At 55.8% G+C, this 23501-nt stretch overlaps 1 protein-coding gene across 11 annotated transcripts in view; it reads right to left on the reverse strand.

The window, feature by feature from the left end:
- Nucleotides 1–23501, reverse strand: part of NCOR2 (nuclear receptor corepressor 2) — a 258338-nt gene that overhangs the window by 14373 nt on the left and 220464 nt on the right. For all 11 annotated transcript variants that reach the window (XM_075041437.1, XM_075041432.1, XM_075041438.1 and 8 more), the window contains 18 exons: nt 23209–23329; nt 21996–22233; nt 17113–17268; nt 16383–16522; nt 16198–16303; nt 15379–15483; nt 14338–14441; nt 11727–11877; nt 7781–7933; nt 7297–7383; nt 6558–6835; nt 5385–5748; nt 3084–3311; nt 2726–2971; nt 1895–2044; nt 1307–1447; nt 1033–1195; nt 39–472 (listed from right to left, as the gene is read on the reverse strand). In XM_075041437.1, coding sequence (XP_074897538.1) covers nt 39–472; nt 1033–1195; nt 1307–1447; nt 1895–2044; nt 2726–2971; nt 3084–3311; nt 5385–5748; nt 6558–6835; nt 7297–7383; nt 7781–7933; nt 11727–11877; nt 14338–14441; nt 15379–15483; nt 16198–16303; nt 16383–16522; nt 17113–17268; nt 21996–22233; nt 23209–23329 — 3365 coding nt within the window. The remainder of the gene's footprint in view (nt 1–38; nt 473–1032; nt 1196–1306; nt 1448–1894; nt 2045–2725; nt 2972–3083; nt 3312–5384; nt 5749–6557; nt 6836–7296; nt 7384–7780; nt 7934–11726; nt 11878–14337; nt 14442–15378; nt 15484–16197; nt 16304–16382; nt 16523–17112; nt 17269–21995; nt 22234–23208; nt 23330–23501) is intronic.

A 23501-nucleotide genomic window follows, 5' to 3' on the forward strand; every position in this document is an offset into this window, starting at 1 on the left:
CACATCTATGAAGTTGGCCGCTGTCGTGGTGGTCTTACCGAGTGCTCGGAGCTCCTGTTCCTGCATTGAAAAGGGTTTACTTTGATTCTTTTCTCTACTGTGCTGCTCGGGGCCTGAGGCTGCGTGCTGCTGGTCCAGAGGGTGATGGTGCTGCTGGCTTTTCCCCTGTCCTCTGCTATAGTGATGAGAAGAACCAGGTCCGGAGGCGGGTAAAGGTCTCGATTCCATGGCTTTAATGGGTGAAGGCGACTGTTCAAGGTTGGCCCCACTGGGCAGCTTTGAGGTGAAGACGTTGTTGTCAGTTTGGGGTCGTTCTGCCTTGGCTTCCCGTGCCCTCGAGGCCTCTTTCTGCAGGACAGCCGGGTCCATCGGGGCCGCGTAGCCGTCCACCGTGCTGATGGAGGAGCGCAGGGCGGAGGCCGAGGGGAAGGCAGCGGAGCGGATCGGTGACGTGGTAGTGGTGGAGGAGGATCTGGAAGGCAAACGAAGATGAGGCGAAGATGAGAGAAGCATGTGGAGAAAGGGGAGTGCTGTTACCAGAGCCCCAGCGTTCAGCGCTGCCTGGCCGAGGTCCTCCCAGGGCTCCTGAGCATAGGGTTGGCCCGTGCAGGTGAGGAGGGCTCGGATGGAGCCTCCAGACAGTAACTGGCCATGGGTATTGGCTGTGGCTTGGATGCATCAACTGGAGACAATAAAACACACGGACAGGTCCCAGAGACCTTCATAACTCCACCACCAGGCAACTTTCAGTAAGAGAAGTGATACCTGTATTTGGGCATAGGGACACGCCTGCTTTCTTTCCTGGTAGCAGTAAAAGCCACCAGGAAAAGCAAAGGAAGTGGGCACCAAAATCTACCTCTCCCCATCACAACTTCCCTGTAAGCCCCAGTCCTGCTCCTGCTGAGACTGAAGGCCGAAACAACCCTTGCTCCATCTCAGAGGTGCCCCATGTGATGCTCATTAATTAACCGTCACGGTCATGCCGGTGCAGTGGTCCGGGCAAGTGGCAAGAACTGTGGCAGGAGGACGTACCGCAGGACGGAAGGGGTGGGGGTCTCTGAGGAGATGATCTTCATGCTCGTGTTGTGGAGCACGCTGGGGCGCTGCTGGATGGTCTCGTGGGTGCGGGGCGAGACAGGAGAGTGCTGGTGGCTGTGAGAGTGCGAGGACGAACGGCTGCTGGACTGCTCTGTACCTGCGGGAAAATACAAAGAAGGGCTTCTTTAGCTCTTTGTTTTATAGCCCCAACCCTACCTCCACCCAGCACGGGCCCCAATATGTGGTGTCAGGCTCCTCCGCAGCCTACCTGGTCTCCAGATGGGTGCATGCTCCACCGTGGTGGATGCTAGGATGGATTTTTCACGCTCCCGCTCCCGTTCCCGCTCCCGCTCCCGTTCCCTCTCGGACACTGATGATCCTGACTGTTTGGTCATGTGCGTGGGGCCTCCTGAAACCCAACCGAAAGGCAGTGAAAGGGCTGCAGACAGAGTGATTTTCCCTGGGGAACACCGCCTGCTTTTCACATTGCTGTGTCTGCAGAGCAGGTAAGGAACGGCTCCACCCAAGGTCACCAGGAGCAGGACAGACGGGGGCAACCAGTGCGACAAAACCCGGGCAAAACACGCAATAGCTGTGCTGGTGCTGTCTCCAGGGTATGTCCTTCCACAAAGCTGCTTGCCAGCTGCCACTTTAGGGAAGAAGGAGTAAAAGCAAGGAAGTCCCCAACAAGCAGGATCAGAGGAGCTGGTTTAAGGGAGCCAGTGGGCTGGTCCCTGCGTAAGAATGAATTTGGGCTCCCCCCATCTGCCCTAGCATGCTGAGCTCATGGCCCTGAATGGGTTAAGGGAGTCCTGCCCAACCCCTTTCCCATGGGAAAAGCAACCTGCAGCATTACCTGGGGAGAGCGGGGAGCTGCTGTGCCTGCTGCCAAAGGTCTGGGGGGGCCCGGGGATGTAGGTGATGCGGTCCATAGTGGTGGCGGAGGTGCCGGGGGTAGGGGGCACAAGGACAGGCAGGTGTGGCACTTGAGACAGGTCGATGATGCCTGGAGAGAGAAGCAAGAAGACTGTCAGGATGATACCGAGCCACTGCAGCTTGGCTGTGCTGGAACAGGGAGCGATGCTGGGGAGGGTCGACCTGTCCTGCTGCTCTGGCACAGCGCACGAGGTGCCAGTGCACACATGGCCCCCAGGAGCTGACTGTCAGGGGAGGGAACCCTTTTGCAGGCAAATACAGCGTGTCCTGCTCCTGGCAATAACGGGAAGGAAAATGCTGAGATCTATCCTTGCTGAGCGAGGGGGCTGCAGACGGCATCAGCTGCGGCTCCCCGCAGCCGGAGACCAATGCTGCTCTGCCTGTGGAGGGGCAGGAGCACTGCACCCCACACACTCCCCAGCACGCTCCGCTTTTCGCAGAAAGACAGATATCCTTCTGGGAGTGTGTTTTAATCTCCAAAGGCCAGCAGGTCCAGGCTGGGAAGTGCTCCCATGACCCAAAACCAGAGCTGGACATAAGGAGCCTCAGGTAACTCAAGATGGCAAAAAGAGCATCAAATTCCCCCTCAGCTGTCCTCCACGCTAACCAGCCAAGTTCCCACACTGCTGGGTTGCACCGTGCTGCTGGCTTGGCCCTTGGCCCCAGAGCTGGAGGCGGCGGTGCTGGCCTGACCCAGCCTTCTTCTCCCAAAATGCCCCCAAACCCCTGGATGGTGCCGTTCCGGGAGGACCTGCTGCATAGTTGAGGGCGAGGGAGGGTTCCCGGGGTGATAAGCCACGCAGCATGTCTGCCCGCTGCGCCATGGCTGTGGCTGCGGCGTTGTGGTGCATCTGCTGGGATGTGATGTAGTCGTTGATGATGGTCTGTCGGTTCTCCATGGCAGCTGTGTCTGGGTAGCCCCGAATGAGGTACGGGGGGTAGAGGTGGGGGTACGTGGGGCTTGGAGCCAGATGCCTTGGCAGGTAGTAAGCAGCAGCTGGGAGAGAAAAGGATGCAGACGTGAAGTGGCTTTCCCCAGAGACCTCAGCCTTCAGAACATAACAAGGGAAAAACCAATCCCAAACAGACCGTGCCCTCGCCGAAGGTACCTGCTTCCAGTTGGATTCCCCTTGGGATGGCGGCAGGGTCGAAAGCCAGCGGGATGTGCCCTCGGTACAGGTCAACCCCGCTCACACCACGGAGCAGGTGCTCGTACGGGGAGATGGGGTGGTGGTGGTCGGCCACAGGAGCGTGCGGAGACTTGGAGTTGGTGAGCTCTCTTGATGTGGGGGTGATCTTTCTGTCCTGGGACACCGGCTTCCCGGCAGTGATGCTCCCTGCAGTGAGCAGAAGGAAATGAGTCAGAGACTGAGTGCTGCAGCCAAGCTGCGTCCCCGAGGGATGCCTGCGGCCAAGCATGTCCCCCAGGGATGCTCACAGCTACCCTGAACTCGAGGGACCTTTCCCTCCTCCCTGCACCGCCATGCCCCATTACGCCACCAAGGCCGAGGCGAGCCAAGCCCTGGTTGCACCCGGGAGGAGAAGCCTGTCCCAAACCATCCCTTCACCCCAGCACATCCACACCAGGCGGTCTGTGAGTTCATCCTGGCCCACGCAAGCAGCCGGCGGTGGAGCCTTCCTACCACGCTCCTTGGAAAGAGGACGTCACTGCTGCCGGGCAGAGCCGGGGACCCTGGAACTCCCGGCAATGGTGACAAAACACAGTTCAGGGTGTTTGAGCACCCGCCACCCTCTGGAGCCGTAAGCTCTTTCTCAGCACACGGAGGGGAGGTTGGATCATGTCAGGGACTTCTCTCGGTTCTCCCAACCCAAGCTGGGCATTGGTGGCACTTCTTGCCCAAACTAGGATAAGCGTCACCAGCTACTGTGTCTGTAGCAGCAGGCTGGGGACAGTGGCTGACACAGAGCCACACGAAATGCTGCCCGGGCAGCAAGGAGCAGCCCCCTCGTGCACACACAGATGGATCCAGCCCCATCGTTGCCGACTTTAAAACAACTGGGGCTGCAACATGGGACACGTGAAGTGCCACTCCTGCTCCTTTCACAAAGCTTGGTGTCTCGGTGTGGCTGCTAATAAATCAAACCTACTGTTGGGGCAGAAGGAAAGCTCAGGCAACTCAGGGAAAGGTGCCTTCCAACTCTGACCCACACCATGGGGACTCCTCCTACAGATCCTCTGCACCCCACAATCCTGTGAGCTCCGGACACACAGAATCCACCTTCCCACTGGCGTTTTGCAGGAACATTGATTTTTTCCCTTGGGATTCCTCCCCGCTGCCCAGGTGCTGCCTGCCCTGCGCTGTGCTCACCGTATGTGCCAGTCTCAAAGAGCCACCAACATCTGAAGGCTTCCCCCAAAATGATTGACCTAACCAGGAAGACAGCAGGGGCTGCGGCAACGGGACACACCAACCACAGAGAGCTGGAGCTAGCCCAGCTGGCAGCAAGTCATGGGGGAGGCTTTTTGGAGGAGCTCAGCACTGCACAAACCCATCTCCCACTCCTCGCTGGGGAGGCGCATCCCGGCCTCGGTTTTTGGCAGATGGTGATGTCCTGTGCTGCACGCCCCCAAATCACAAGACTCTTGGGTTAGGACAAGGATTTGCAGGCGGAAGATGCAAAAGAACCCGAAGCAGTTACCCATAGCTAGCAGGCTTGGTGGGACAAGGTACCTTAGGGACTGGCTTCAGCACCGAACCTGCCCATAAACGTGCCACGAAGCAAGAGGGTTTTTCGACCTCTGGATCTGAGCGTGTCTCACCAGAACACTGAGCCCAGCCCAGCCACATGCCTGCTTCCCCAGAGCCCCAGGTCTGGCTCTGGTGGCAGGAGATGACTGATGCCAGCAGGCACAGGCAGACATGCTGCCCGGATCCACTGGCTCAGAAGGGATTAGATGTTCCTGGAGGTGGGGTGCCCAGGTGATGGATGAGGCATAAACACATGAGGTAGGCAAACACACACCAAATTGCTGAAAAGATCCCCCCACCCGGTGCACCAAGCACTGCTTTCCTGCCCGCCTGTAGAAACAAGGGCGCCCTGGGCCAGTGCTGGGACAGGGAAGACGCTTTCGAAACACCACCAGGTTCATCGGCCACGGTCCAAGTCTCCCTTTGGTTACCCCGGCGCAGACGTGGGGTGCCCTAGCTGCAACTGTGTGAGCACCCCCAGGAAGGGAGCTGAGCCCCAGCCGTCCCTGGCAGCTACCCAGTGCCGTGAGTCAGCGGCGGCCGCAGGCAAGAGTGGGCGCGGGGTGCTGGGGAGAACGGGTTCGACAGGCACCTGCTGGGAATGGCTTGGGCAGGTGGGGTCAGCAGCCACCTCCCACGCACCTTGCCCGCTCAGCTTGCTAGGAACCTTAGCATCAAAAAAGAAGGTTTGCCAAGTACCTTCATGCTGCCGCGGTGTGGACTCCCGCGTGGAGACCGGAGACCCTCTGTGCAAGTGGCTGCCGAATGCCGTGCTGTGTCCTGCCTGGTGGTCCTCGTAGGTGAGGGCACTTTGGTGGGGCTTGCCCGGCTCAGGTACTATCACAGGAGCCCCTCTGGCAATGGAGCCACCCGAGTTTGTCACTGGGCTTGGCCTGTTTTTCAGGCTTTCTTCATAAGCTCTCTCCAGATTCCTCGGATCCTGGATGACGTCCAGCGAGTGCACAGAGTGAAAAGTCCTGCCGGGACTGCCAATGATGGACCGCACGTCATGCTTTTTGGTACTCGAGGAGGAAGAGCCGCTGTCGTACTTCAGTGGGGTACCCTGGGGACAGAAGGCAGAGAAGACGTCAAAGGGGCGTAGAGCAGAAGGGGATGCAGCAACCGCATCCCACCAAGTTTCAACGGGACTTGTGCTTCCTTGTTCAGTGGGTCAGTACACCAGTTTATTTGGTCAAACGGCAACAGCCATCGGCAAAGCAGAGATAATAGCTCCGCATGGTGCAGGGCAGGGTGGAGTGCCCATCTTGCATGTCTTGCTGTGCTCCAACAAGATGATGATGAGTCACTGCCGAAGGCTGGCTGTGCCCATCACGCCTCTCTCCTACACACACTGTGAAATGAGGTAGGACTACGAGGTGCCATGGGAACCCTCTAAATATTTGGAGCCCAACAGGAGACAGCATGCCACATTTCATCCTAACTACTGGCCTTGCTGGGTTGACACTTGCCCATAAAGGGAGGAGACCAAGATTATGTGCACCCAGAGTCAAAACTGCCGAGGGCACTGAGTTGACTCTGGCCTTGAACAAGAGCCAAATGCGTCCCCTTCCGTGTACACATGTGGATGGAACATCACCTTCTTAATGTGCCAGGGGGTGCTGAGCTCCCTTCCCTGGGTTTTGTATTTATCCACTGGAAAAGATCATAGAACAGTTTGTGTTGGAAGGGGCCCCATCAAAGGATGGAGAAGGGCAACCTGTATCCAAGTAGAGCCTCAATTCTAACCAGTGATGTGTTTGCAACCTGAAGCCCTCTCTGCTCGCCTTTTACCTTGGGAATGGTTCCCAGGGTCTGTGCAAGGACAGCAGCCTGAGTAGGACCAATCTCATCTGCTGTTTGCCCCATGCTCACCTGCGTGATGGAGCCTTCCTTCAGAGGTCTCGTCAGAGAGATGTCTGGCGTCCGCCTCAGCTCCTCTCGGGGAATCTCATGGATTGATCTTCCTGCTTCTTTCACCGTGGCCACTAGGCCTTCATGGGCTGGTTTCATTTTCAGAGGAGTAAGGCCCTCATGAGACCTGACCTTGTAGGCATCAGATAAGTCCCTCGGTGGAGTGTTTTCCCTCTTGAGCTGTTTGGCTTCTCTTCTGAGGTAGTCCTCATGGGCCTCCACGTAGGACCGAGGTATTCCTGCAACCCCCAAGCAGATGATGGATGCAGAGGGTGATTCCCAAGCCAGACACTGGACTCCCAGTCCCCGTGTGGATACTCAGTTCAAGGGGGTCTCTAGTTAATGCATGTAACTGGTACCCAACTGAGCACACAGAGCAGCCATATCACTAATGCAGCTGGACCACCTCACATCTGCCACCAATTTCTGGACCCATTTTGCACTAGTTTCAACCTGCCTTCATGTGAGTCACTGAAAATTCTACCCGACTTTGGTGAGAGCTTAGGTTGGTAGAAGCTGAGCAAGACTGAAAATCTCTCTGAGCACATAGCCGAGGCTGCAGAGATCTGCAGCTGGACCTTGATGTGTCCATCCTTGTTTCCTTCTGCCCTAGCCTGACAACAACAACAAGGGGCCATGCATGTGAGATACTTCCCCACGTTACCTCTGGCCATGGCCATCTTCTGCTTGGAAGCTTTACCTTGTGTAATTGAGCCCCGCATATGATGCTGCTCCTTTAGGTTATGGGGACTGTGTCGGTCTGGAGGGATCGCTCGACCCATGAGACCTGGAACAGATCCAAGGGAGAAAGCTGGGTTGTGACACAGGAGTTCACTTACAACGAATACACGACAGTGTTACCAGGGACTCCTCAGACAACAAGTAAAAACATCAACAATTTCTAAATTACTTAATTTGTCTTTTTTTAAAATGTGCTTCCTTTTTTTTTGTAGTCCTGAAGCTGGTCTGGGACTGGACAGAAACCAAAGGCAAATGGGGCAGTTTGTGTCCCTTGTTTTCCCACACTGGTCAGTTGCTGTTCTGTTGGGAAGTGCTGCAGGGTACCAGCTAACCACTGCCAAAACACGGGCACGAGAAGGTCCATCACGTAGACAAGAGACAAGATGGGGTCTCTGTGGGTCAATACTAACAAAGCATGGGTGAAAGGTTTCACTCAGACCCACCTTCAATGCTGGCAGATAAGGTATCACGGGCTGATAAGCCTCGGCTGATCCTCCCCTCCATCATATCGTAGGTCCGCTTGGTTCCTGTGGTCTCATGCGAAGCTCCTGTGCTCCTGCTGTCTTCTTTGGGACACTGAGAAGCAGCAACTCCACCTGGGGAAGGGAACACCGAGAACCACCATCAGGAGCACGGAAAGTCAGCACTGGCCAAGGGAGGGTGTTTACTGCTGTTTGCGTGCGTTGCTGAAAGGTCAGATCCCATCCCAGCATCAGCCACCACTCAGCAATGCCAGAAACATCGCATGAGGTTGGCTTCCAAGAAATTCAGCTGGTGTTTTCTCCCCTCCCTGCCTGCCTCAGACTCCAGATCTGTGCCTCCCGCTTGGGTAGGAACATCTGCCCTGTCGTGTTCTGCTCCCCCCCTCCCTCCCCGGAGGGGGCCATCATGTAGGCAGCGGGACAGCCCGGAGCCAGCGCGGCGCTGGTGTGAGCAGCTGCGGTTCCACTGAACTTGGCCCTGTGGGTCTGGGGATTTTTATTTTTCTTCCCGTTTGTTTTGATTTTTGCTAGACACCTACTGTTTGGGATCTTGGCCAGCCTTAACATTTGCCGAGACACTCCCTGGGTGAGAAAATCAAGGCAAAGCGGGGAGAGGCAAAGCTGAGAATGATTCCTTTGAAACAGCGGTGAGCGCGCACAAGAACTGGGAGAGACGGCGAAAAGACCCACGCAGGACTGATGGAGCGAGGACTAACATGATGGGAGACCACCAACTACATCCTCATCCGAACCTGGAGCAGACTCTTCTGCAAATGAACAGTGGACAACTGTCCTGAGCTACAGCCCCCACCCCTCTGCAAGCACAGCCCTACCCGTGCCAGGCAGCATCGTGCCCACCCTGGGCGATGGGCATCCATCATGTGCGGCGAGCTGTGAATTTAGCAGGCAGCTTCTGAGCCAGCCGAATGCTTCGTGTTTATGTAACAAGCTCTGAGCAGGGATGTTGGCTTGGAGAGATAAAACGCCTCTGCCCATCGTCCGTGGCTGGGCCATCCCTGCCAAGGATTGCCAGTGCCCTGATCCTCCTCTTCACGGGCACAGAAGGTGGTTAGACAATTAGAGAAAATGGAGGAGAAGTTAAAAACATTCATTCCATCATGGACAATCGAGAACAAAAGTCCTCCTCAGCAAAACCAGTAATTAATAAAATGGGATTATTACAACTTCACACCCACTACTGGTTTCCACAATCAGCACCCACTCAATCCAGAAAGCGTTTGGGGCTGCATATGGGGAAACAAGAGGGGGATCTGTCCCTGAGCCTTCACTTCAGATTCATTTGACAGGAGAAATCCGGGGGTGATGTTCAGAATCAGCCAAGCACCTTGCGGCAGATGCGGGGCGATGTGCCTGCACCCTGTCATCAAGGCACATCTGTTGCCAACAGCCCTTCTGCAGAAGGGGACACGGTCCCGGGCACCCTTTGTACCGCTGGGAAGCAGGGGGAGGGCACGAGGGAGAAGAGAGACTAAACAGAAAGAAAATCACTCCAAACCCACGTCCCTTGCCTTGCAGAAGCCATCAGCAATCATATGCAGAATGAGAATAACCAATCTAGCACAATTCAGCTCGCACATGCTACAGGATCTCGTCTCATTACAGCTCTTTTATTTTAAGCACCCTCATGACACTAAAGAATTTGCAATTTTTTTCCTGCTTGCCAAAATTCATAATCACCAATAATTTCAGTTTGCTTATTTAATTTTTTTTTTTAACTCTTCCGTTCCAGGCTGCGAAGCCTCGCCGGGCTGTACGGGGGGAAGGAGAGAGGCAGCAGGGCTGGCTAGGCTGCAGAAGCAGACGAGATTACTCAGGATGCGATAAACGCTATCAAGCATGTAAAAGGCTGCTGTGGAGAGGAAGGAATTAATTCCTCATCCACATCCACGGGGGGTAGGGCGAGAGGCGACGGGCTCAGGCTGGAGCCAGGGAGCTGGGCTGACAGTGATGAGTGCGTGCAATGGGGAAGGGTCTGGTCTGCAGGTCTCCGCTGCCCGGAGCGGGATCCCAGCTCTGGGCACTGGCAGCCCTCGCTGCCGGGAGCCTTCCCCATCTCTCCCCTGGTGGCACCGTTTTTGAGATCAACCTCATTCGACTCCAAGCCCGGGAAATGGAGATTAAAATAGCTTCTTGCACAAACAAGTCCTGAAACGCTTCCTGCGTCCTCCCTGGTCTGAGCCCTGCCAACTGTCCCAAAGGGCACCCAGACACGAGTCTCCCATGGTGACACTTATCTGGGCTAGAGTTGACAGTGAATGTGGGCAGGCATGGGACAAGTTGGTTTCCACACGGCAGGCGAGAGGCACGGCACAGAGCCCTGTCCTGAGAGGTCCCTGTGGTCCCAGGGCACACACAGAGGTGGCATCAGCTGAAGCTTGCGAGTTGTCCCCTGTGGCCTGACCTAAACTCTCTGCCTCCGGCCCCAGATGAAACAACCAGCCTGTGACGAAACCAGCTGCCTACACTCGTGGGCAGGAGGAAGGGGACTTCTGCTGGACGCCCTCTGCCTACATGACTAACTACAGGACCCGGGCTGCCAGGTAGACTAAAAGGGATGCTCTGCCCCAGAGATCTGCTCCTTAGTCACCTCCAAACTCAACTGAGAACAGAGGTGACACATGAGGACGGCGGTCCCCGTGCAGGTCAGAGCACACCCCAGTATTTTACCTCAAGAGGACGCGAGGCTGAGATGTCTGTAACTTGGCTCTTCCCAACCCCAGCTGCGGGCGAGGAGGAGCCCGGCTCCGCGCCAGAGATGCCCGGCCCAGCGCATGGCGAAAGGCGAGCATGGAGGAGTTGTTTCCAGCTTCACTGGAGAGGAACATCTGCTTATCTCTAATGGGAGCCACCGGGACTTACAGAGCAGCTTTGATGGCCAGTGCTGCGATCGGATGAGCAGGCGCAGAGGAGGCAGGAGCAGCTGGTGACTGCCTGCTGATACCGCTAATGCAGCGAGGCACCGTCGGCATTTACCGAGGAAGCGCGTTATCGTGCAGCGGGGGTGCGAGCTCTGACATGGCTTTCGGGTCTCTCCAGAGTCCCCTTGGGAGCAGCCCAGCTGCTCGCCCGGCTTTGCTTTGCTGTACTCTTTTTGCACTGCTCGCCAGCCGGGCAGGGTCAGCCCGGTTAACAAGTGACACCGTCTGTGCTGGGGGCAGCTTCTCACCCCAGACGGGGCTCCGGACATGTCCCTCAGGGTCCCCAGCACCTCCAGGCGACAGCAGCCAGCAACAGGCCAATGCACCCTCCGGACTTGCGGGACGCAGGAATGGCTTCACCCCCTCCAATACCTACAGATGCTGTAGCAAAGCTCACAAGATACTGAGGCACGGTGCTGCTGGGCCCAGGAGGATTCCTGCAGGGCAGCCCCATGCTGGGAAAGCTGCATGGTGCCCAAGATGTTGCAGGTGGGAATCTGATGTCCGAATAAACCTTTATGCCAAACTACCTGACTTGCCTCCATCTTGCAGGTTCTTGAGTCCCACCTTGGCTCAAGAGCTTGGGGAAGCTCTCGTAACATTTTCAGACAGTCCCCTCCTGCGCAGGGTGCTAGGGGTGAAGGCAATACCTTCCCATCTGGTCCTCTCCTGCCCCCTGCTCCCCAAATCCAACCAAAACCAGAGATACTGTCCATGGCCACAGCCTCATCGCGGCCCTGCTCACCAGCAAAGCCGCCTCCAAGGCAAGATAACTACGTGGGACAGAAGGAAACCCATCCAGGCTGTAGGCAGGCATGGTGGGAAGGGAAAGAAATGACACTGGAAGCAAAGACGCGAGGCTGGCCCGTTGCACTTCGTCAGCCTTTCCTCAAATAGCTCCCGACTCCCAGCCACAGCGGCACAAACCCCCGGCGCCTGCCCGAAAAAGGCAGAGGATTACGACTTACCCTCGTAGGACAGCACGTGGCCTTTCTTCCCTTCGTAGATGACATGTCCTTTGGGCATGGCATCCTCTCTCGCCTTCTCTGCTCTGCTGGGGCTGTCTTCTCCGATTATCCTGGTAATGGTTCCTTTGTACAGCACTTCTGCCGGGGTGCCCTTGGAAAGCCACCAAGATCCATATTTAACAGTGTCACAAGCAATTAAGCAAGCGCGCGCACAGGGACAGGCTGTTCCCCGCGGGAGGCTGAGTGGAGGGAGAGCGCGCCCGGCCTCCGCTTCCTGGCGCAGCCAACAGCGAGGGACTTGCAGCTTAATTATTGATGAGGATGATAACGAGGAGCGGTAAAAAGGTACGTGATCTGTGCCAGGCTGCTGGGAAGAGGCAGGGGGCGAGGACAGCACAGACCTCCAAAATCACAACTCTCTCGCCCCGCGTGTTTCGGAGTAAGCTACCTGGCTCGCTTCTACCCCAGGGGTTTGGGGGGACAGGGTGGTGCCTCCCTGCGGACACCTCGGTGATGGCACAGACTGCTCGAGCATTAGCTTTTTCCCTGCAGCCTATTTCCCCAGCCTGGTACAGGAGGCACGGAGATGTCCTGCCCGCCCAGGGCACATCTGCTGGCAGCAAGCATGACCTTCAGAGAGCTGCCTGCGTGTGGGAGCTGGCGGCTGGCAGCACGCCTGGGCGAGACGGCAGGCGTCAACGAGACCGGTCCTGGAGCAGGTCGGGGAGTGAAAGCTGCTGGTTAGCTCTCCAACAGAAACAGCATCAGGCTTCTTACAAAAACTGGTGTGAACCGAAACCTCTCTTTCCCCGGAGGCACACACGGACACAGCTCACAGCCACCTGCCCCCCTCCAAATCCTCTTCAAAACACCCAGAGCTGGATGTCCTTGAAGATGCTGCTGGTGATTAACACGCCTCTGCCATTGCAACCTGTCAGTGCCAACTGGGAACAGCCATGGGGTGACGGTCCCCCACCCCATCGAAGGGGAGGCACAGTGATGCTGTCAGAGCAAAGCTCTTGACTGACACCTGCCTACTCTGCTCATTTAACCCCACTAACCCCTAGCACTGATGCTCGTGGAAGCCTCGGGGAAGTGATGCCCCGTCCAGCTTTGCTGGTGCTTCCAGGTTGTGCCAGTGCAGACTATTTCCCCATCCCAGCTTTGAGATGCCCCTGCTCTGTACCAAGCCTTCTGAGCACCAGCAGTCCCCAAAACCCCACCGCAGCTGCCGGGATGTGCCGGCATGTGGGTTCAATGCTCTGATAGTTCGCCCTCACATCCCGTAACGGCTTTCCCAGCCGGCTCTCCCAGCCCCAGGTAAGTCATCTTCCTTCCGCGGACGTGCTCAGAGGGGATTTGAAAGCAAGTGATGACAGATGGCTTCAGAGCAGAGAGCATATATTCAAGATCTGCCTTCTGCAAACTGGATGACTAATCTGAGATCAAATGTCAGCTCTGGTACCTGGAGCTGCTGCCGGAACGGGGGGGGCTCCTTCTCCCCAACAGGAGCAGAGGGATGCGGGCTGCTGGGCCAGCAGGAGAGGCAGGTAATGCCCTGGGTCTGGGCTTGGTACCTTATTCCCAAGCCAAACAAAGCAATTTAGATGGATGTAAAATACTGTCTCAGCAAACTGTTCATCTGATCTCTGGCATGTAGTGCTCAAGACCCTTCAAGCCCACCTATTGCTGCCCATAGCTGCTGCAGGGGCATGCGAGGGGATGGGGCCTGCATTTGCTCTGATGGGTTATTTACAGCCCCCGAGCATCTGCTCCTGGCAGCTGTTGGATGCAGGGCACCAGGCAAGTTAAGCCTTTGCTCTGGGCCAGGATTCAGGTTCAGGTCCCCACGGTCAAAGGGAATATGGTCACCCTCCTTGAAGGAGACAGGCAAAAATCTGAGCGTGAGTGGCTTTAAATATCTAAATGATGGCCAGATAAAATCCCTACGGGAAACAGATATTTTTTTTTTAATGCTCTCCGCTCTGTTACCAGATGAGCAATAACTCACACTGCAAAAAACTATTGCCCGCTTGCCAGCTGCTCTTCCGAAGATGGATGGTGGAGATTAAGGCCAAAGCATCTTCCTGCTCAAGAGAGCCTTTGAGCAGGACCCCCCCAGAGCAGCACGTTCAGCCCTGGCAGGAGACCTCGCTACCTTACATGCACCTCGCAGCCCCCCCCTCCTCCGCCTGGCCAGGGCCCTCCACCCATCTCCTTCTCTCCGCTCCACTTTATTGCACTGGCAAGATTATTTTCCCAGGGCCATTTAAAGCTGCTTTCGCCTCTGTTCCTGACAGCTGTGAGAAGCAAAGGGGGGTTTAGACATGCTGTAAGGCTCTGCATCGCTGCTTGTCGAGCTCTGCTCTTCTGCAGGCTCAGCACACGGGACAGGGCTCGTGCCATCCCGAGCAGAGGCCGTTTGCAAAGGCTCTGGCCGCAGACCTCTCCGAGTAGCTCCATGGGACGGGAGCATTGCACAGCCCCGTGCTGCTCAGCCCCGTGCCGCACACTCAGTGCGCCCCGCAAACCCCAAGTCCCTGCGTCCAGCACCGCGAGCTGCAGCCGCCAGCACCCAGGAAGCAAAAACAGCTGGAGACGAGGGACCTACATGTGTGATGGACCCTCGGTAGGTGATGGGCGATTCCGGAGGGGGTCTGGATGTGGGTGTTCCCTTGGTGATGCTTCCTCCCGAGGCAGAGCTGAGGGAAGTACCTGTAGGACACAAAGCCGGTGAGCTGGGGGCTGGATTTGCCGTTCAGCACAAAACCTGTGGGGCTAAGACTACTGACTAAGCACAGGATCCGACTCAATCTCTAGCAAGCTGAGGTACTGGAGGGAAAGCCCTCCAAAAGATGTCAGTGTTAAATCCTGTGGCTTGCAGAGCCCTTCCCAGCCCGCCCTCTGAGGGACCCAGCCCTGCAAGCCTGGGGCTGGGAGGCAGAAAAAATGGGTATTTTGAGGCTATCAGCTCCCTGTTGCCTTCATGGAGGGGCTGGGCAGATTTATGGGCCTGAGAGAAAGCACAGCCTGTCTCAGCCTCTCCTGATGTGATCAGAGCAGATCTCTGGCGAGATGCAGCTTGCGGTTGTTTGGGTTCATTTGCTTGTTATCTGTGCTGGGTTGGAGCCAGCCCACTGCACTCGTGCATCCGACTGGCTCAGTTGGGGGGTTTCACGAACCAGAATTTGCACTTAAAAGCAACACCTTTGCATTTATTTTCTTCTGCCTAGCTAATGGGGAAAGAAACATAGGAGGGCTAGATTTAAATGAAATGCGGTCCCTGCCCAGCTGCAGCTGCAACAGTGAAAAACCTGAAAACCAATCAATTGCATTTAAACAGGTCTTGCTTTGTCTTAACCAACCGATTTTGGGGTGCCCCTCCAACACAAAACCTCTACCAGGATCAATGCCCAAGGCCCCGATTTGGGGAGGTGGCTAGAAATGTTCAGACATTGTACAGACCTATCTGCCACCCCACTGGTAATGCCAGACAGAAGGAGAGAAGACACCCCTTCGGCTGGGCACAACCCCAGAAATCAAACCCGAAACCGGGCAGCCGCAGCCAGCGCGGCGTTCACCAGGCTGGGCAGTGCCAGCATCCCTCCCCTCCCGCAGCCGGGGCACACGCCTCCCGCCCCCGGCTCCTCACCCCGCAGGATGGAGCCCTCCTGGGACGGCTGCAGAACCAGACTTTCCGGCTGGCTGGCCTGGCTTCTAGGAGAAAGTTGTTCCTGCTTTACTCCAGGAAAAGGCACTGGAAAACATTAATCACGTATCAGCGTAGGTGCAGGGCACGGGGCCGCAGCCCTTGGCTCTTCGAGGCTTTCATCTCCGCCAGCCCCGGGTTGGCACCTCCTCGGCGCCTTCGCCGTCCCCGCCGCTTTGGGATGGCCTTCAAGGCTGCGGCGGTTGACAGAACACACAACTGCTGGCGAGCAAAGCCAGAGCATTGTTCTCGCCCTAGCAAAGGCACTGCTGGGTGCTGCCTGCACCAGGAACGGGGCTGGCATTGAAAACCCAGTGCTAATTTATAATGGGACCCACGCACATCGGGAAATAGGGCCTGGCTCCCCCCTTCCCAGACTCGGTCCTGCTCCAACCCCTCCTGCTGTTAAGAAATGCTTCCAAATCTGCAGACTAAACACTTTCTTTGTTCACTTCAGGCCATTTACTCTTTATCCTACCGGCCTGGGGAGCAGCAATATATTTCCTTCCTTCGATCACAGTATTAGCTGGAGGGTATTTATAGGCTGGGATGCATCCCTGACCGAGTTGCTACTTTCCTATATTGCACAAATATAGCTCCCTATGTCTATGCTCTCCTGACAGACTAATCCTTTCATCCTCTTAGCAGGTCTCTCTGCTCCCTTGCTGTGTCCTGTGCTCCTCCTTTCCCTATGCCGCTGACAAGCTCTCTCCCCGCTGTTCTCGGAGCGTGTGAGAAATCACTTGCCTCCCAACTTCTTACCCAGTTTCTTGGGATCCATGGTCAGCGGCAGGCCCATGGTGATGGAGCCAACGGGGACTTTGGCATGCTCGGAGCTGTAGGGTGTGTGGAGCTGGATGGGCATGCCCTGCGGTGCGAGAGGAGAGGTCAGGGAGAGGCTGCTGATCCCTGCGAGGTGTCTCCACCGCTCACACCCGACACCCTACCTGGGAAATGGATCCGACGGGTCTCTCCAGCACAGAGGGGTGCTTGGTGGAGGAGATGAGGGGAGGAGGGTTGGAGATGCTCGCTAGTCTCTGCAGCCCTGCGCGAGAGCTGTCATGCAGGTTTAGTGGGATGGGGTGTCCTGTGCAGAAAACACGAGCGTTAGCGAGACCGAGGGAAGGCAGAGCAGCTGCAGCTATCGGAGAGAAAAAGGGCAAGGGAGGGAGCAGGGGCTAGATGGAGTGAACTGGCCGGCTGTGAGCCTGCACTAGGATCCAAGTCATGCGATCGTTTTGGAAAGGACTGGAATAGTTTAAATGATGGCCTTGTCCCCTCTGCAGCCTGAGGATGTTCTGCGCCTGACTTGTCTGCCCTCCAGCCAGAGAGGGACAGGACAGTGAGGGGTAAAACCTGCCTGACTTTGCACTGAGGGCTGTGTGGGGAGCACCCACACTGTTCTGCGACAAACCATGCGCCTAAACCTGCCCTGGCCAGAGCTGGGAGACCTGCCGGGCCACCCTCAGACCGCTGCATTAGCAGTGAGGGAGCTCCGTGCCAGGCCAAAGCGAGGTGCTAGCAGGTTTCTGCTGAACCCTCTCTCTTACCCCCTCCCCAAAAAGCTGCATTGACTTAAGAGCACGACCTGCAACACTGGCTGCAACCACAGCCTCTGCGCTCAGGCTCGGGTCAGGACAGAGGGCACACACCACGTAGCCGGCGGCTTTTACTTGCCTGGTGGGTTATACTGAAACAAGTGGGGCTCCGCCTGGGGAGAGGTTTTTATCACATCCCGGGAGTAGGACAGGACAGGGGGCCAGCACGAGGCAGCCGTCGGCTCCGCGCTCAGCTTCTGAGCCTCTGCGATGGATGAGAAATGCACGGACTTTTCTGCAAGGAAAACAGAAACAACCAGCTTGCTCAGCGGCCCCCATGGGTGAGCGATCCCTGCAGGCACAGGCAGGGAAGCCAGAGCCAGCTCCCTGCATGTGAAGTGGCTTCAGTTCAGTCCAAGCTGGCCATAAGATGAGGGCTGAATTCCCCAACCAAACTAAAAAGAAAAAGTCTCAGTGTCACTGCCTGCATTTGACAGCATTTATTTTACTCAGATGCTTAAAGCTCAGCGGGGAGGACAGATGTCCGTGTCGGTGACTCTGCTGGTGCTCACAGCCAGCCGGGACCTCCATGGACTTCCCAGCCCGCCCAGGAGAGATGACGTTCTGCATGCAGCCGGAGCAGCGGCTAACCCCAGCAGCCGGTCACTGGGATGAGTGCAGGGTCCAGCTCCTCGCCAGAGCTTGGCCATGTGCAAACCGCTCCTGGGCAGCTCCTGCCTGTGCCCACAGCTCCGCATCAGCCACCATAGCAGGGCTGGGGGGACTAATGAGGATCCTGCCAAACCCTTCATTGAGGTTAAATCCAAGAGGCACCAATGTTGGCATCCCTCTGGCGCGTGGTGGACATCCAGCGGGCACCGGCTCACTGGTGACAACATGGTCTGTGGTGTGCAGCTGGGCACGGGGTGCCTGGGGAGCCCCAGGCCACTGCCAGGGACCACCGCGTGCCGGCATACAGGGAACAAGCTCATCCCCACATCCCATTGCGACAGCTCGGCCGCTCTTAAAGGATGGCGGCTGCTGGCTAGAAACCATTTGTAGGCTGCGAGAAGCAGCCAGAAATAATGGCATCAGCTTCTTAGGACAGCAAGGGAATAACATGCAGATGTTCTCCAAACACCTGGAACAAGAACGCTGTACGAGACTGTCAAAGGCAAATGAAGATCCAGACGGGCTCTGCAGGATGACCGGATGCCTCTGTGGGGAGCGGGGTGGCTTCCTGGTCCTCTGCAAGGCACCGGGGCTGGGGGCAGGAAAGCTTCCTGAAATCATCTGGCTCAGGGTATACTGGATACCAGGCTGGGTTGACCCAGGCTATAAAAAGGCCGATTGGAGGCCATGAAGTGCTTAATGATGGAGGGGCCGTGCGAGGGATGCCCGAACACTGCCATGCTCTGCAGGGTGCCAGGGAAAAGAGGGGCTTCGTCTGCACCAGCTCTATCCCAACTGCATCCTCATGCTTTGCTGAGCTGACAGATGAGGCAGCCTTTTCTGGATGGATTAGAGGCAGGTTTGGTAGGATTTGCTTGTAATCGATGAACACTTAATTTTGCACTGCCCTTCTTCCCCAGACCCACCTGCGTAACGTCCGCACTGACCAGAAATTAGAAAATGGGCAGTAAACAATAGCAACCACAAATGAACCCAGCCTTTAACCATAAGATTTTGATAAAAATAGATGCCTGAATCCTGCTAAGCCTAATAATAGGGCAAGTAGATTATCAGAGGCCCAATTTCATGAGGCTTTACTGCATTATCGTTATTAATGCTCAGTGTACTCAGAAGCTGGAAGATTATTCTTGTCCCATTCAGTGAGAGAAGAAATCCATCATCGGCACATAGAGATGTCCAGGCACTCACACCTCTGCAGCCTGGCGGGGTTGTTCCTTGGCTGCAGCCTCTTCTCTCCCCACACTGGACCTCAGAGAGGATCTCTTTGTCCTGCCAGTATGGGGGAATCCAGACTCATCCTCCAGACCAGCAGAGAGTCCCTGGCACATCCATGCTCCCCGATTTTCCTCCCCTTCAGCTCAGTCCCACTCAGCTCTGCTCAGGCAGGGGTGAACGGTGCTGGGATGTCCCGGCCGAAGATGCTCTCTGATGACAAGGCACTGTCAGCCAAGGCTACGTGCACCCTGGATGGCTCTTGGAGAGCCCCATCCTCCTCCCCTCCCTGCGGGAGCCGTCCCCTCCCCATGTGCCTCTCCAGCCTGTGAAATGTGGCCAGCTCCTAATTGCCCCCACATTAGAGGGTGGCTATAACTCAGCCAGCTTTTGATAAAATAGCACTTACGCAGGGAAGAGAGAGTTCCTATTACCGTTTATCAAGCCCCTGGAATGGGAGTGAAGGAGTCAGAGTTTATATGATCCGTCATCCAAATTAATGCTCTTGGCTCCCCATTGCCTACAAAGGCCAAATGAAACACAACTAAATCAACACAAAACATACCGCTGGCTTTCAAACCGCCGAGTGATAACCAAAGATATGCCCGACGGCGACTCGGCAATGGGAAAAGGGATCCGTCTGCCTGTCGGCGAGATCCAGGCAGGGCTGCCTGCCTCTGCCTGGCCCCGTGATTAGCAGCTCATCTTGGAAGGCAGGGGAGGGGAGGGCAGTGCTCAGGAAGGTACGGCTCGGCTGGCCGTCCTCCAAGCCGATACGGCCCCAGCCAGCAGCTGCAATGCAGCCAATGCCTCGGCCAGGATGTGTGCAAGACTTGGCTTTGAAGCGGATCCAGAGCGGTGTGAAGGATGTTGATCTCTGGAGCGGTTGCAAGAGTTCAAGCTCTCTTATCGAGCAGGGGAGGAACGGGAGTACCTGCTCTGGCGGAGCTGGCTCCTTCCTAGGAGGTGGCACAGAGCTGCTCTCCTGAAGGCTTTGCAGGCTGGGCTGGACTCTCCCGTTTACAGCGAGGCCCACGTAGAGGTGGTGTGGCAGCGCAATGTCTGCAGTGTGGATGCTTGCCACTTCACCGGCACACCTCAGAGAGCAGGGGAGGGAAGGGACGTACACCCATTTGCCAGGACTATCTGGCTATCTCCCCTCTAACCCCTGATCCACAGCACTGAGCTGCCGCCTGAGCCCATACCCATACTGAAATCAGGGCTTTGGGGGACTTGATTTCTCCCCTCGAGGTGACTCATCGCAAACCTGCTAGTTTTCAATGGGAGATGCATTCCCATCACGAACAGAGAAGACCAGCCTATAATTCCCTAAGGTCCATGTGCAACCCAGACCCATGGTGGTAGCCAGCAAGCATGCACAGCTACACAGGGTTTAGAGATCACACAGCTGGAGCCCAAGACCTGCTGAGATGTTTGCAGGTGTACAGGGACACCTAATTAGCTTCATTAACATGGAAGATTCAGAGCACTACAGGTGTGAGAGGAGAGAATAAATTGCTTCGTATCATTAGTGCTTTGCAGAGAACAAAGCCATACCAAAATCCACCTGGGTATCAGACCTTTGCATTTAATAATGGTGCCAACAGGTTGCAGAATGGCATGGTTAATCTAACCCCTAAACCCTGCCTTTTACCTAACACACAAATCCGCCTCATCTCCTCATCCTTCCGTGGCCAGGAGGAAGCTGGAGCTGCGGCACCGCGATGTCAGCGATGCAGAGCTCTGGGTTTGAGCGCTGACCGTGCCACCCAGCTCACCAGGAAGCTGAGCTGTGCAAGACCAGATCCGCACAGGATTACAGCGCAGGAGGAGATCAAACCTGATTACCTGCCGCTGTTGGGGAAGAGCTGGAGGGAAACTGTTCCGTTTGGGCAGCAAACATGAGCACAGCAGGACAAGATCAGGTGGAGATGGGACTTCACAGGTGGCAACACCATGACTCAGGGGGAACTCCCTTTCTTTCAAGGTGAGCAGTCACCTTCTTTGCTTATACGCAAAACACTCTGGAGGTGCGATGCACACGCAGCACTATTTATTGTTTAAAGAAAATTTGGCCAAGCGCCAGCAACCAACTCTTCTTGCAAGCACATCATTTTGTCCAGAGGGATGTGACAGCTTGAAGAATAAATATTTGGGCCTGGACACTGCAGAGCAAGCTGCTAAGATCCTGGCTGCCAGAGGGTGAACTAGTGGAGCGATTTTCCAGCAAAGATCACAGCCCAGGTCCAGTGCAGATCTGCCTCGTCAGTATAGTCTTATCCACCTTCCATCTCCATGCATAAGCAGGTAATTTTTGCAGCTGCACCCATCCCTGTGGAGGATCCAGCACCAGGGAACATTGCACCCACCCAGCTCAACTTCCCTGCTCCTCTGATCATGCCACTGGTGACAGCATCTCATCTTCACAGGCAACTGAACTGCAGGCTGGCTACGAAGGGCAGGGACACAGACTCTGAACTGGAACAGACTCTGACACTCAGATTAAAAACACATTTAGAGGATGGTCTTATCAGGACTTCCCGTCTCTCCTTAACCTTGATCCCCAGGTGCTCAAGCTAATAATGCTTTAGATGCTCTACGGTGGGAAACTCTGAATTGCTCATTAGGCAGCCAAACCACATCAGAGCTATTCCGGGGAGAAAGCACTGGGAATCTTTACAGGAACCTTTGGACTCCGAGTCACAGTATTAGCATTGATTTTAAATGAAATAATGGTCCCCGCTGAGCATTAAAAGCATTCTTTATAGAAAGCCAGCAAGGTAGAAAAGAGCCATTGTACCCGGAGCCCTGGCATGCCTCCAGGCCCCTTTGCTCTCAAGTGAATGGCAGAGACGCTAATAAAGGCAATCTTCACCTCCTCAGTGCTCGACACTGGCCCGGTGTTTGCTGTAGGCTCAATGAGACATGATGTACTGTCTAATGAACATGGGAAATTAGCCATGCCTCTCTCGTCCTGCTTCAAGATGCTATTAAAGAGCTTTCAAGGGTTGAAGCAAGCTTTCACCTAAGCGGAGGAAAGCTGCTGGCTGCGTACAGCTGCACACACCAGGCATTTCTGTGCGGATAAACATGCACCGACACGCGCACATGTCCTACCTTCCTTGTCACCAACAGCAGGGCTCCTGCTCTTTCCCCTGGGACTGCTGCTTGGCTGCTGCTGCTCCTTCTCAGCCTGCTGCTGCTGGGACTGCGATAGCTTGCTCGGGGGCATGTCCTCGCGGGCAGACTCGTGGGCTTTTGTGATCTGCTGCTGGTAGAGGGCCAAGGCATGGGGAGGCACCTGAGGCTTCACACTTCCACTCTGCAATATCCCCTCCGAGAAACCTTCAGAAATCTGCAAAACAACAAGAGTTGGTGACACTTGTCATGTGCTGTTGACATCCGCAACAGTCTTGGAGACACCAAGGTGTTACGAGAAGCACCTGCCCCACACTATCACTGCAAGTCTTACCAGCCCAAACAGGGCTCCAAAGCTCACCAGCCACAGGAGATTAAAAAAGCCCACAACAAAGAGTATCAGCTCTGTGCTGGTGATACTGTAGGAGAGCCCTCAGACTTCCCTTGTTTAAAACCTCTAATCTACAGTTAAGTGCTTGTAGCTTTTGCCAGAAATTACATTACAGCAGCCACATCTTAAGCTGTAACATGGGAAACTGGAAGAGCATCAGGAACGGGTCTTCCCTAAGTACTCAAAACCCAAAAGCAGGGATTTCCTCCCTGCCCACCCTGCACTGCTGCTCCTCTGGCGTTGACCCTGGAGTTACCGGGGTGCTTTTTGTCACAGCCCAAGCCACTGCACCAGGAGGAACCATCAGCCTCGGAGAATACATGTTCTTTCAGTACATGGCTACTGGATAGCCAAAAAGGGGGACCAAGCAGACCTTCTCAATGAGGAAGAGCATAAATGCTTCAAGCACATGACATGAAGAGAAACGCAGGGCTGGGAAGGTGCATACTCGCTTTTTAAAGCAACGGGAGGCAGCAGTCATGTGGCAACGAGAAGCTTTTTCTGTCCAGACCTCCCACGACTTTCTGATAAAAGAGCTCAAGGGACATCCAAACGTTGCTGGCAGAGCTGCTCCACCAGCTGAGAGCACGCTCTGCACAGAGAGCACCTTGCCTGCTGGGGGGCTCGCACCGCTCAGGCACAGATCTCTGCAGATCATGAGCTCGGTCATCTGCAGGGATAAGCACATCCTTGCAACCCTGATGCACGCCACGCAGGAGATGCAGCCTGATGGAAAAGCACGCACAAGGCGTAAGTGGCCGCTGTGCTCCCAGTCCCGTCCCTTGCTGGTGGGGTACTCACGATGGGAGGGATGGCAGCAGCACGCTGCTTCAGCTGTTTCAGGTCCAGAGGCTTCTGCGGCGAGGAGTTCAGCCTGGCATCGCTGGCGGTGTTGAGCAGGCTGGGCCGGGGGGACAGCAACCTGGATACAAAATACGCATGTCAGCTGGGTAATGCCATGGACAAGCTCCATGTCTCATCGCTCCCCCATGCCCTGCAGATGATCATGTTTTATGCTGCTGAGCCTGGAGGACATCCTCTTCATCAGAGAGGAGCGTGCTGGACCACTGCTCGCTGCTGGGAATCCGGGCTCT

Source organism: Buteo buteo, chromosome 11, assembly GCF_964188355.1.
Source record: "Buteo buteo chromosome 11, bButBut1.hap1.1, whole genome shotgun sequence".
In the NCBI taxonomy this organism is placed as follows: Eukaryota; Metazoa; Chordata; class Aves; order Accipitriformes; family Accipitridae; genus Buteo; species Buteo buteo.